Source organism: Dendrobium catenatum, unplaced genomic scaffold (assembly GCF_001605985.2).
Source record: "Dendrobium catenatum unplaced genomic scaffold, ASM160598v2 fragScaff_scaffold_1721, whole genome shotgun sequence".
NCBI lineage: Eukaryota > Viridiplantae > Streptophyta > Magnoliopsida > Asparagales > Orchidaceae > Dendrobium > Dendrobium catenatum.
In genome coordinates, this window is record NW_021320183.1 from 268,949 (window position 1) to 281,928 (window position 12,980).

At 34.4% G+C, this 12,980-nt stretch overlaps 1 protein-coding gene across 8 annotated transcripts in view; it reads left to right on the forward strand.

Annotated features, from left to right (window-relative positions):
- The first annotated feature begins 1,552 nt into the window (after window positions 1-1,552).
- LOC110113515 (transcription factor TGA2.2-like) overlaps window positions 1,553-12,980 on the forward strand; it is a 31,218-nt gene continuing 19,790 nt past the window's right edge. For 3 of the 8 annotated variants that reach the window (XM_020846134.2, XM_020846137.2, XM_028701477.1), the window contains exons 1-3: window positions 1,554-1,741; window positions 2,049-2,173; window positions 12,422-12,525. In XM_020846134.2, coding sequence (XP_020701793.1) covers window positions 2,076-2,173; window positions 12,422-12,525 — 202 coding nt within the window. In that variant the 5' untranslated portion in view covers window positions 1,554-1,741; window positions 2,049-2,075. Of the gene's footprint in view, window positions 1,742-1,801; window positions 1,949-2,048; window positions 2,174-8,392; window positions 8,431-12,421; window positions 12,526-12,980 lie in introns of those variants that run through there. The other 5 variants (XM_020846135.2, XM_020846136.2, XM_028701476.1 and 2 more) reach the window with 5 other exon arrangements.

Below are 12,980 nucleotides of genomic sequence, written 5' to 3' on the forward strand. Positions count from 1 at the left end.
CCCTCGCCTCCGACGGGCTACTGCCTGACGTTGTTGCTTCGCTGGACCACCATTAGAGGCCCTCGCCTCCGCCATACCACAACAGGATGTCGTTGCTCCATCGGACCACCACTTGAGGCATTGTGTTCCACCATGCCACCACCTGACGCCTGGACTTTTGCCAAACCACCACTTGAGGCCCTGAGCTTCACTAGGCCACCACCTAACGCCCGGATTTCTGTCGGACCACGACCCAATGTTCGTACTTTTCGCGGGACCACCACCTAAGGTCCGGACTTCTTCCGGACCACCACCTAAGGCCCAAACTCATCCATCAGGTTTCTTTTATTTCATCAAAATAAATATCTACACTACACTACATTGATACATATAAGAGTTACATAACTACAAAATTAATTAGTCATAATTATACAAAAATCAAAATAACAAAATACATATGACCTTATATCTGATAATGAATTGCGAGTCCACAATCTCCTTCCCCTTCCCAGATCTTAAAAATCAGAAATAAAATCACAGTGAGCTATAATAGATCAATCAGCAACATAAACCAACTTAAGTTTTAAAATATTTTTGAAGATCACATGCTAGCATAAGAACTTTTAAATATTTGACTCTAGTCATTAACATTCTTTGACAAATTGTGCCAATTTGTTATGTATTGTGTTCAATGATTTTGGAGGATGTGCTGAAGGCTTCATCAAGAAGATAAGCAGCTTTGGATGGATGGACTGGCGAAAATGACTTTTTTTTTCTAAGGGAAAACATTTTTGAGAGTAGCTTAGAGGTTTTCCAAGAAGGTTTCTACAAGGTATTCTGGAGAAGAGTTCTACAAATTGATGAAAAATTAATGTTTCATTTGGGACAATTTTCTTAGTGCTTTCTAAAACAGAATTTTAGTACAAAAATTTCTGGTTAAAAAAAAAAATTGCACAAAAAAATGCTCAAATCATGTTAGAAAAAAAAATGTTCGACTAATGTTCAAACCATGTTCTAATATGTTTGAATGTGTTTTGATCCTCATTTGAACATGATTTGAACTAACTTATCTCGGCTTTAGATTCTTGGGATATATAAATATAATTGATGGATGGGTTGTGATGGAGCAACATGAAATAAATATAATAAAAGAGATACTTAAACAAACTTTTATGTATATATTTTTAACAATATAAAAAAGAAAATATTTATTCAATTGCCTATACTATGAGTGCTACAAAATAAAATTCTCAAATTAAATGAGTAATTAAACTTGCACTTTATTTGAATATATTCTTTCATAGATTAATTTAAGTTTTTAATAATTATAAATTAAATTATTTGTAATTTAATTATTTTATATTAATTATCCATCAAATGTCTACATTAACTATGCCATTTAATAAAAAAATTTAAATCACAGCATTTAATAATTTCTTTTTTTTAATAATTTTTGTTAGTTTAATTTTAAATTGATTTATAATTTTTAATAATTAGAAAATAGGAAGTGGCAGGTCAATTATTTGTATTTTCGCAAATTAAAAATGAAACCAGAAATGGTTTGAAACGTGACAGGCCCTTTTTCCACTGAAGAAAAAGGCGGGTAGTCAAAGAAAGGGAGTCCACTGCAGATCTTTGAGGTGAAGCGTCGCCGCAGAATCCTTTCCTTGCCTAGGGTTACCGGGGAATCTGGATTCACTTTTCTAAGTGTTTGTTCTTCGATTCCGATTGGAGGAAGTATCTCCATCTCCAGCTGACCAAGGTATTAGTTTTTTTTACATTCAAGGCGATCGGAGGCTGCCATACTTATTTATCTATGCAGATTGTGGCCTCTCGGGTTGTCTTATAATGTATAGATGTTTGTGCGAGGGTTGTTTTTCTAAGCTAATTGGAAGGGTTATCCACTGTTTTCTTCTTATGGGAAGCTTTAGTTAATCTACTTGCTTTTGTCTATGGTGGTTAACACGAGGTATTGGAGGTCTTAGATTTACTGGTCTGTAGGTCTTGTTCAGGTTTACTGGCCTTTGGTTTATTTTATTTTATTTTTTGAATCGTGGACCGTGGTTCAGGTCAGGTGATGATGGTTGCCGCGGTGGATGGCAAGTAGGAATGGTGAATTGGGAGTGGAAGATATTAATGAAACTGTGGGCGTGATGCCGAGCTTCATTCCTTCAGTTGTTTCGACTCAAGCAGTGTAAGCTATCGTTTGCTTTATTAGCTTTTGATCAATCGCTCGTTCTTCTTTTGAGCAGTATTTGGTTATTATTTGTTATGTGACGATCGCATATTCTGGTATATTAGGTCTCCTTTATCTGGATTTTCTAATGCTCAATCAAAAAGAAAAAATGCTCGGCTGTGTCATGGTTTCTTCTGTCATCTCTGTATCATGCGACTTTATAAGCATTCTAAAATTTAGGAAAGCCATTGGCCTTGTATAGCTTACTCGATACATTTCTTGTATTGAGTGTTTGTTTGAGTGTTGTGTTTGAATTTATTTTTATATTTTTGGTGTCAAGGGCCGTTTAATACAATAGAAATTGTATTCATATGCACAGTTAGTATTTACCATTTGTTTATTATGTGATATGGATACACAGTCAAATAAGGCTATGCTTCTGTTTGGCTTTTTAAGTAAATGAGCTTGTAAAACAAGTAAAAGTCTAGTTATTTATTGAGCAAATCACTTGATATTCACTGAATTTGAACTGGTCACAATCATCAAACTTTTTTGATAGATATATGTGCAAGTAATAAGGCGAAGGGATTCATGCTATTTTTTTGGATAAAACACTTAATTATTGGAATGCATAGTCATTCAGGTGGATGGATATGATATAAAAATGCTATATGAATTATTTGAAAGGCTATTTATTAATCATTGATCAATGCTAGCAATTGTCTTTAAATTTTTCTATAAGGAAATTAATGGCTTGATCGATCCAAATCTATATAAAAGATGCATTTACCAATAATTTTTCTCACATTATATAAACTTTTGTTTTACTCTCCTATTCTTTTATGATGGGACACAAGTTTTTTGCTTGACTTTTCAATCAAACTGATGAGTAAATTAAGGAAAATATTGATCAATTTCAAAATATAATAATCAGAAGAAAACACTGGACATTCCATTGAAGCAATTTAAAAGTAGCAACATGAGTTTGTAAAATGATTGAATTTATGAGGGAAATATGGTCAAAGAACAAAAGGAAAAATGGGAAATTGACCAAGTGAAATTTATAGAAATTATCAATGCAAGGTGAGATCTTAAACTAGGGTTTTGAATATCTAGTTTCCTTGGCGGTCATGGCTGAACTGTGCTCAATTGTTGTGTTACTACTTACTACACGTTTGTTGCTGGTGCTTCTTTGACATCTCTCGTCTCTCTCTCTTCTTCTTTTCCTCTCTACCTTATTAGCCATATATAGCTTTGTTTAACATCAACTCCTTAGAAAACCAAATACAACTGGAGGAATGAAAATGACAGGTCAATGAAGATGGACATGAAGGAAATTATAATTTTTCCCTAGCGCTATACAAAAGTGTAAATAGAAGTTATTCATTATTTTCATAAACATTCTAAACCCTTTAAATCAAAATTTCGGATGTGTTTTATGTTTTCAAGCAATATTCTATTTGCTAAAGTTAATGTTTGAATAAAGAGAGTAAAAAAACTTTACATCAATGCTGGACATTTGAATGAAAATTTGAAAACTGAATAGTTTCATACTAATTAGTGCCGCAAGGTGTAATAGACAAAGTTTAAAACGGCTATAAGAAAGCGTGAAAACAAACTGTGATTCAACATTGAAAAATAACACTGCTAGTTAAGCAAATTTAACAATAATCACTAGTAAAACTACAATAAATAAGGTTTTTGGGGGGAGAAAATGAAGGTTCAAGGCTATGTTAGGATACATGAACGGGTTCATGGTGCGATAGAAGAGGCAATCTTCATCAAATGAGGAAATTTGAAAGCAAACCTTAAAACTATTAAATTAAATAAATAGTAGAACATGCACAATGTGGGCTCCAAATATTTGCACCATGAGCTCTATGCTTTGGTAGAGTTTTAATGGAAATGTTGAGTCATATTTTTAGAAGAGAGATTAGATTGAAGATAAGATACTATCATGAGATTTCGCCATCATTTTTTGAAGACTTTAAGATCCGAGTTCTTGTATCCCATAAATGCAAGCCCTTATGGCTAATCATCCTTTCTGGTGACCGGAGAGCACTTTCAATTAAAGTTAGTCGTTATATACGTACTGAGAAAAGGTCCAAAATGGTCATTCAACTCTTTATGAGGGACCAAAATGGTTCCCAACTATTTTGAGGAACCAAATTGGTCCCTCAACTCCTCAAAATGGAACTTTTTTCATCCCATCTTCAATTTTAAATGGAAAAATAAAAATGAGATGGGTGCGGGGCATTATCAGAATAAGCAAAGAATACTTTTTAGATATCGTCCCACAACGTAGAGTCGTAGACTAGCGCAAACCAACTCATAGTGTGAATCGCGTTGATCCCGCAATCCATCCCCAGAGCAGTGATCCCATTGACCCCGCAGTCCCGCAGTGTCGATCCCACAGTCGTTCCTTGCATCTGTCGATCGCAGTCGATCCCTGCATCTATCTATCACAGTCGATTTGGCCGAAGTGCGCCAACGGAAGAAAGATGGCTACCTTCGCAATGAGCAAGCTCTCATCGTTGTCATTACTTTCGATCAAACAGACAAACGACAAAGTGTGATCTTGGATCCGATAGGAAGGAACGTCGTCGAAGGAGGCGAAGAAGTTATTTAGCTACTCGTTCAAAACTTTGCACATCACGCGAAGGAGGTGAAGTCGAAGAGCAACAAACAATAGAGAAAGGGAAAAACAAACATAACAATTCTTTTGAATCAAGACATCCACAAAAATATGGAAATAAAATAGTAAGAAAATTAGTAAAAACAGATTCATCAAGAAAAGGAAAAAAAAAGAAATATAGCTTAGGAATAAATTAATCTAATTTAAATTAATTAAAAATAAATAAATTAACAAATAATTGATTGATAATTAATTGTACTGAATACCAAGTATATAGTAGCAACAAATTTAATATGGAATTTGAAAATTATCACATTATTCTTAAAATGGATGTTGGGGGGAATGATGAAGAACCCAATCAAAATTTCATGATTATGCCATCTTGAGATGTTATACTAGTCTACTTAGTTAGAGGAGGTAGTGATCTAGCATTATTGAAAGATCCCTGTTGGCATACATGAGTTGCTTTGTCTAAGGGTATCTTGTAGACCTAGGGCATATGCTTATCGAAGGAGAGAAATTTGAGTTGATCTTAGCTAAAAAATATTTTTTTGCCTTTTCATGTACACCTTATTCATTGCTCAAGGGGTATTAGCCACTATTAAGCATACATGCTTTGACCATGATTATAATTTAATGGTACATTTCTGTGATAAAACTACTAGTTAAATGGCCATGGTCTTAACCATAAGTATTTACCTGTAATGTCATTCGAAGGCCAAATTATCAGTTAGAGGACACATACCGCGCGTCTATACTGGTGGGACATTAATAATAAACCTTAGCAATATGCTTGACCAGATATGTGCTCTTTTTGTATTGAGATTATTCTTAAATTGATTAGCTTCGACAAACAATTGCGAAGAGTGGATAGATTTTTACCTTTAAGTTTTAAAGGAATGAATTTCACTTGAAATGCTTTGAATTTTGATAAATATTAAATTTTTTAAATTTGAGCTTCAAGTGGTTAACTTTGCAATTTGATAGTATTTTGAAAATCATGTGGCCCTCTCCATTTAAGATTTTATGTCAACACGATCTCATCTGGATTTTAAATAATTTATTTTATTATTAGAATTTTGTTAACTTTGCTTGATTGTCAACAGAGGATCGATTTTTAATATCAATTTTATGAATTGTTATTCAAGTATTGAACTCGAGAGTTTACATTTTGTAATGAAGTTCCTTTGAAAAAGGCATTGAAGGTCTAATGCGGGCGATGGTGGTTGGAGAGACCCTATGTAAAACCCAATTTGATTAGGTGTGTCACATTAGGATCAATTTAACAATACCCCAAAATTCCAACTTTCATAAAATTCCATAATTTTAATGTTGTTGAATTCTACTCGTCGAATGGAGCAATTCAACATATAAAACTATAGATCAAATTGTGAAGAATTGGAAGTTAGGGAATTAAATCCCATTTTTATTTTTCCTAAGTAAAAAATATGATTACTATTTAGAAATAAAGTTTATTGTAGCCATGGGTTTCATTGCGATGGTTGTTTGAAACAAGAGTGGTCATGGGAAGGCTAGAAGGTTAAGGGAAGAAGAAAGAAGATCAGGGGAGGAAGAGGAGAAAAAGAGAAAGTAGCTAAGAATTTTATTTTGTGCATATAAAAAGAATTTATATGGTTAATGTATTTAACATTTCTAATTTAACAGGGTTCAGTTATTGATTGGGGCATTAGTACTGCAAGGGAAATTGATACCATAATCTTGTATGCAATGTGGAATTTGGAAGGCATGTTAGGTGAAAATTGAATTAATTGTATGAGTTAGATATGAAATTGTGCAAATCAACAATTAATGATTTGGTTTAGTTTAGGTGCCCTACATACGTAGACACGAGATATACAATTTTGTATCTATGCGACGACAAGATAAGTTATGCAATTTTGATAATATAATAGGCTACTCTGATTGTGTATAGTTGTATACGTGTAAATTTAATTAGTTATGTGCAATATTGGTCTCTGCATTACACATTTATAATTCGCCTAAAATTATAATTTATGTAGCCATGCCATATGTAATTTGCCGTAAATTATGATCCTGTTATATTATGCTATCATGTGCAAGTCTATTATGTTGTATCTTATGATAGATATTCATACAATCATACTTGCCTATATGTTGATACACCTGACAATTATATTAAATTGTCTCCATGTGCATGTTTCTATATATAGGCAAGTGTCACTCAACTTGGAAGGAAAAAAATAATGATCAGAAAAGCCTGAGAATGAGCCATATTAGGTGGTAGGTGAATGGGGCAATGCAACCCTAATGGGCAGTGTGACCTAATAGAGGCAGTGCAATCTCAGTATGGTATGAAGCCTACCGGCATCGGTGGCTATGATATGAAGCCTACATATGATAGAGGCAGTGCGATTTGGGGTGTAAACGAGTCGAGTCGAGTTGACTTTTGGGATAATCGAGCTTGGTTCGTCAGTCAAAAAGAGAGCTTGAGCTCGAGCTCGAGTCGAGCTCAAAAGACGAGCTCGAACTCGAGCTCGTCCCACTCTTAACTAGCTCGAGTCGGCTTGCGAGCTGTTCGATTATGACTAGATTTCGCATTTATCCCATTTTTCCTGCCCATTTTTTCATTTTGCCTCCTTGTTTGTTCATATTTCAAAAAGTAGAAATGCTAGGTTTTTTTTTTTAACATGAACTTGCAGCAGCTTTTTTTGGGGAAAATAACTAATAGTTTTTTATTCATACTTTTTTAAAACTTCTCTCATATATTTATGAAGAGGAGGTATAGTTTGTCCTGTCATATAGGCCGAACAGGTATTTTTTTATTGAATAGACCGAAACATGTATACTTTTTTAAAACTATCATATAGGCCGAAACAAGTAAAGAGCATATTTATTTTTTTTGAAAATAAAAATATGTTCGCTAATTAATTTAATTAAATAATTTCAAGCCAGCTCGCGAGCTCACTAGCCAAGCCTCAACCAACTCGAACTCGAGCTCGTGGCTCGATAAGCTCGGCTCGCGAGCTCGTTATCGAGTCAAGCACGAGTTGGCTCAGCTCACTTACACCCCTAAGTGCGACCTCAGGAGCCTAAGGGCTATGATATGAAGCATGCGGGTGATAGAGGCAATGCGATCTCAGTAGTCTACTGACTATGATATAAAGCCTACGGACGATAGAGGCAGTGCGACCTCAGGTGCCTATAGACTGTTGTCCTAGACCTCATCATGTGAACATGACACTTTCTAAGGTTGGAAAAAGAAAGTTAATGAATTGAAAGATATAAGAATGATTACATATTGTGATGCATGAAGTACTCATTGAATACATTTGGTATTATTAATGATGTTGGAAGTATGTGATGTGTGGTGATGTTGTTGGCATTATGAGACCTACTCGAAAGTTTAGTTTAGATAAGCATAGTTCTTACATGCGACCTTATTTTTCTGTTAAATAATCCCATACTATGCATTTCTTTTTTAATGATTACATGCGGTTCTTACTTCCACTTGTTGATAAACAGGTAAATATTATTTTCATATACTTGAATATGGTATTAAAATTGCATATATTTTTGAGCTTCATAGCTCACCATAATTTTTATTCTGACCATTGTTACAGGAAATGCCAGGGATATAGTGGAAGCTGAATAGACTCAGGTTAAATTTTTAAAACTATGTTTGGTTTTATGGTAGTATGAGATGAGTTCTTAATAGAGGTATGTGAACTGTTTTTATTAAAATATTTTTAGGTGGTTATTTGTTTTGTAATTATATATGTATGAAATGCATGAAGAAAATTGAATGTTTCTATTTTAAGTGGTATGAAGATAGTTAAAATGATTTGGTTATGAATGTTTAGGAGTTTTATGGTTTTCTCTGTTGCAGCTTGTGTTTTTTGGAAGGGGCAGCGTGGGATGTTACACCTTAGTCGGGTGACTATGATTTGAGGATTGTAGTTGGGTGACAGACACGTTGTCAAGCGGTGGTGGTTAGATTATCGTTTTTGGGTGTCGATGGTCCGAGGGACTGTCGTCGGATGATAGAGGTCGGAGGGACTATTGTTGGGAGACGATGGTTAGAAGATCGTATTCATACAACGAAGGTCGGAGGGACCGATGTTAAGCGATGGTGTTTCGAGGATTGTAGTGGGGCGACGATGTTTCAAGGATCTTAGTCAGGCGATGGTGATCTTAGGACCGTCGTCGGATGATGTTGGGCCAAGGGCTATTGTATAGTGATGGTGGTTGGAAGATCGAAGTATGGTGATGGTGGTCTGAAGACTTTAATCGGACAACTGTGGTCAGAGACAGTAGTCGGACAATGGTAATCTGGCGGCGGTACATGGATGGTGCTTTGAAATCCTTAGAGCCTCAAAACTCTCTTGAATCTCAAATCAAAGTTCAGACTCTAGCTCTAAGCTCCCCACTCCTTGATGTGGAGTGTGTGAGTTTATTTATAGATTTTTTAGAGTTGCTTTCCTCGTAAATATGACCAAATTCGGAACACACTATCAGACGAGTTGTATTGATTCTCTTGATCATGAAGTATTTGTTCAACATTTAGGAGCTTTAATTATGTCAGAATTAAGTGATCTTGGTCTCGTTGGATTTATTTCGTCAAGATGATCAATTCGATTATAGGCATGCAAAATTTGGAGATTATTTAGTTATCCAATTAATGTTCTAAAGTTTCCAGCTACACTTTTGGCCCCTTAATTTGGTCTCATTCAGTGTCAAATTGGACCACATTTGGTATTGTTTGGTTCGTCTTGTCAAGACATTTAGTTCAAGTATAAATTTGTTGAAATCGGAGTTCAGATGACTCTAAATTTAATTTTGAAAGTTTTTAATTCAAATATACCTTGAGATTCATTCTTGATAAAGATGATTTTTGATGATATATCAAGATTATTTTTTACACATGTTCTTTTGGAGATCTCAAAGTTACTCATTCCTTGGAGTCACAAACGCTAAAGATCAACATGAAAAATTGAAGCCTACAAAAGAGAAACAATAATAAAATAGGTATCAATAGAAGCGCAATCATAAAGTTGAGGGCCAATGTGGCATGGTGTGGGTTTTTGGAGAGGTTTGTTAAAATATCCCCAATGTAGAACCTGTCTCCTCTTCCCTGGATCTTTGAGTAGGCGAGCATGCTGTTTTGAATTATCAACTAGTGTTTCACAACTCTCACCGAAGTTGGTCCATTTGGAAACAAATTATATTGAAGGTGTTGGTCAACTAGGGGAATGTGAAGCTATTCAATCACATTTGCAGGAAGAGTTCATTATGCATTTTGAAAATAATTTTGTAGTTTGTTCTATGACAAGGGATTGATGAAATTTTTGATCTAGAATAAATTGACGGTTTGAGATCTTTGATATGAACTATCATTGATATTTCTTGACTAATTGTAGGGGTGTCAATACTCGACCCAACCCAAAACCCGATCCGGACCCAACCCGGGAAATATTCAATACGGGGTGGGTTTGGGTTCAGAAATCCGGCCCGTTTTTAGAATCGGGTTTGGTTCGAGTTGACCCGAAAATCCAAATCTGACCTGATTTCTTATGTATGTTAATATGTAATTTGTAATTTGGCAATTATTGTTAGTATTTAGTTAATGAGGATGTTTTACATATTAAACTCATATCTTTTTACAGCTTGATATTATCTATTTTTAATGTTAATATGTAATATGTAACAAAATACTAGGTATTATAACTTATATGAATACATCTATTACGTAATACATGGTTTTAATGTTAAACATATATGAGCTTAAGAGCATATTAAAAAGATTAGCTGTAATACGCAACAAAATATTAGATGTGTTACATATTTAATACAAGTAACAGGCTAACATCTATTTGTTAATATGTAATTTGTAATTTGGCTATTATTGTTAGTATTTTGGCAATAATTTGTTTTTTTGTGTTTATTTTTTGCATTTAATATTTTTAATTAAATTACTTAAAATCTTAAATAAATCTAAAATTAAAAAATGGCAAAAATTGAGAGCAAAATGGGTTGGCGGGTCATTTCAGGTTGACCCGAACCTGAACTAGGTCGGGTTCGGGTTTGGGTTTGGATTTCCGACCCGTTTCTATAGCCGGGTCAGGATCGGGTCGGGTTAGCTGAGAGTGGGTCAATTTAGGGTTGGACCCAAAACCTACCCGATGACCCATTTTGACACCCCTAAACAATTGCATACTTTCCTGGTTGAGCTTAGGCAACTTACACTTTATTAACTACCTTGGTTGACCGATGAATTCAATTTCCCTCTTCATTATACTAGGTTTAATAGTCTAGAATTGAACTCATGGCCTGGAAGGATTGCTGTCATCGATGGTGATGATATTCTAGTTTCTACCATATGACTTAATTTCATGGTAGTGCTGATATAAGCCTTCTTTTGGGTACGCCAGTTACTTTAGTTACATGTCAATGGTTAGCTGCAGTATTGATGTTATCTATAGTATGATGCTCTAATTACTTTGCCTCTGTTGCTTGTTGTTCAAAGAAAGTCTAAAAAAGTTATTAAAGAACTAGAGAGGGAGAAGTGAGTCTTGGTAGCATATGTGGCTTAGGGTGTGTTTTATTCTATCTAGTATTAATTTATTCTTCACTTTTTTGTGCATGTTTCATTTTTATGAAGAAAAACACCATAAAGTGAGACATTTTAACCATTGCAATATAAAAATGTAAAATCCATGTATTTAGTCACTTCTATTCCTTAACCTCCACTTGACTGAACTTAAGGTTGATTAATAGTAGCACAATAAATGTATTTGTAAATTTTCACTTTAACAGTTCTTACGTTATCCTTCCCAAGGAGATATTATAAGAGTTGCAAACCAAAATCTTGTGGTTTTTATACGATTTCCTTAAAACTTGGTAAGCCGAATATTAGCATTGATAGGGTGTGTAGGTCTCCAATTTTCTATTTATCGAGGACCTAAAGATGCCTTCATAGCATTTCACATTAACTTCATTAACTCTTGCACATGGACCAACCCTGCCTTTGAGAAAATGACAGAAGTAGGATAGTAGGTAACTGTGTCCAATAGTGGTCCATTTTCTTCAAAGGGTAACTGCAGAAATGATTGATACCATTTCAAAGGGTAAATTTGGTTATGCCTTTTGAATAGTTTTTCATGTCTTCATTAATCTGAACTTAGATGTACCAAACGTTTTGTAAATTTGTTCATTCACAATGTAAAAGCTAAAAAATGACATCGTAACATATTTCAAGCCTTTAGAAGTGTTCTAAGGACTATTTCAGAAGATTTCAATGGATTTTACTAAATACAAAGACCCCTTTGAGAAAGTTAAAGACCCCTAATATTGAGGGAACATGGCTTTAATAAGCTACTGCATTAATGTACTGAAAGTCTCTATCGTTCTGCATTGATGCTCCTCTTTTAGATAATAGAAAGACTGCTGGGATTGATAACTCAATTTCTTTTAATTACTGTAGTGCTTCTTTTGCATCCATATCTGTCTCAACTAATATTTTCTTTGTTTTTGTCGCATTCTTATGAATTTTAGTGGCTTCATGTTTATATACTTATAACTTATCTATTTATTAATTTATGAACTAATGAATTTCATCCATTATTCTTATCTAATTGCCTTGACTTTCTTAGGGGTGCTGAGGAAAATAATGGTCATGCATCAAGAGTATCTGATTATGGGGATTTGGACCAGTCCAGTGGATTTTGTATAAACGACAGAGGTGACGTAACAAGAAGTATGTGAATAGTTATCTTGATAGTGTTGTGCATTACCCACTACTAATTATGTCAAGTGGTTAATCTTGTGTGTATAGGGAGAAAGAGGGAGGGAGGGAGGGTTCTTGTACATCTTCCACGCACCATCAAAAAATTTTGAATGATTGGGATTTGAAGTTGTTGGTATCATAAAATGTAACTAAAAGTGTTCTTTTAGCTACTTTCAAACATAACCATTCAAAAGTTATGATAAAATTCATGATAATGGATCTATTTTTTTCTTCTCCAAGTAGGTTATAACACTCTCCACTTATTTTTCTCTATTGTATGATTAATTATAGAGGGAAATATCAATAAAATTAGGATTGAAAGTGGGCTCCCATGTGATGCAGTGCATCTTAGTGGATTATGAGTTGATGAATTATAGAGAAGCTCAAATTCTCCTATTGAGTCATGATTTCACTTCCAACATGAG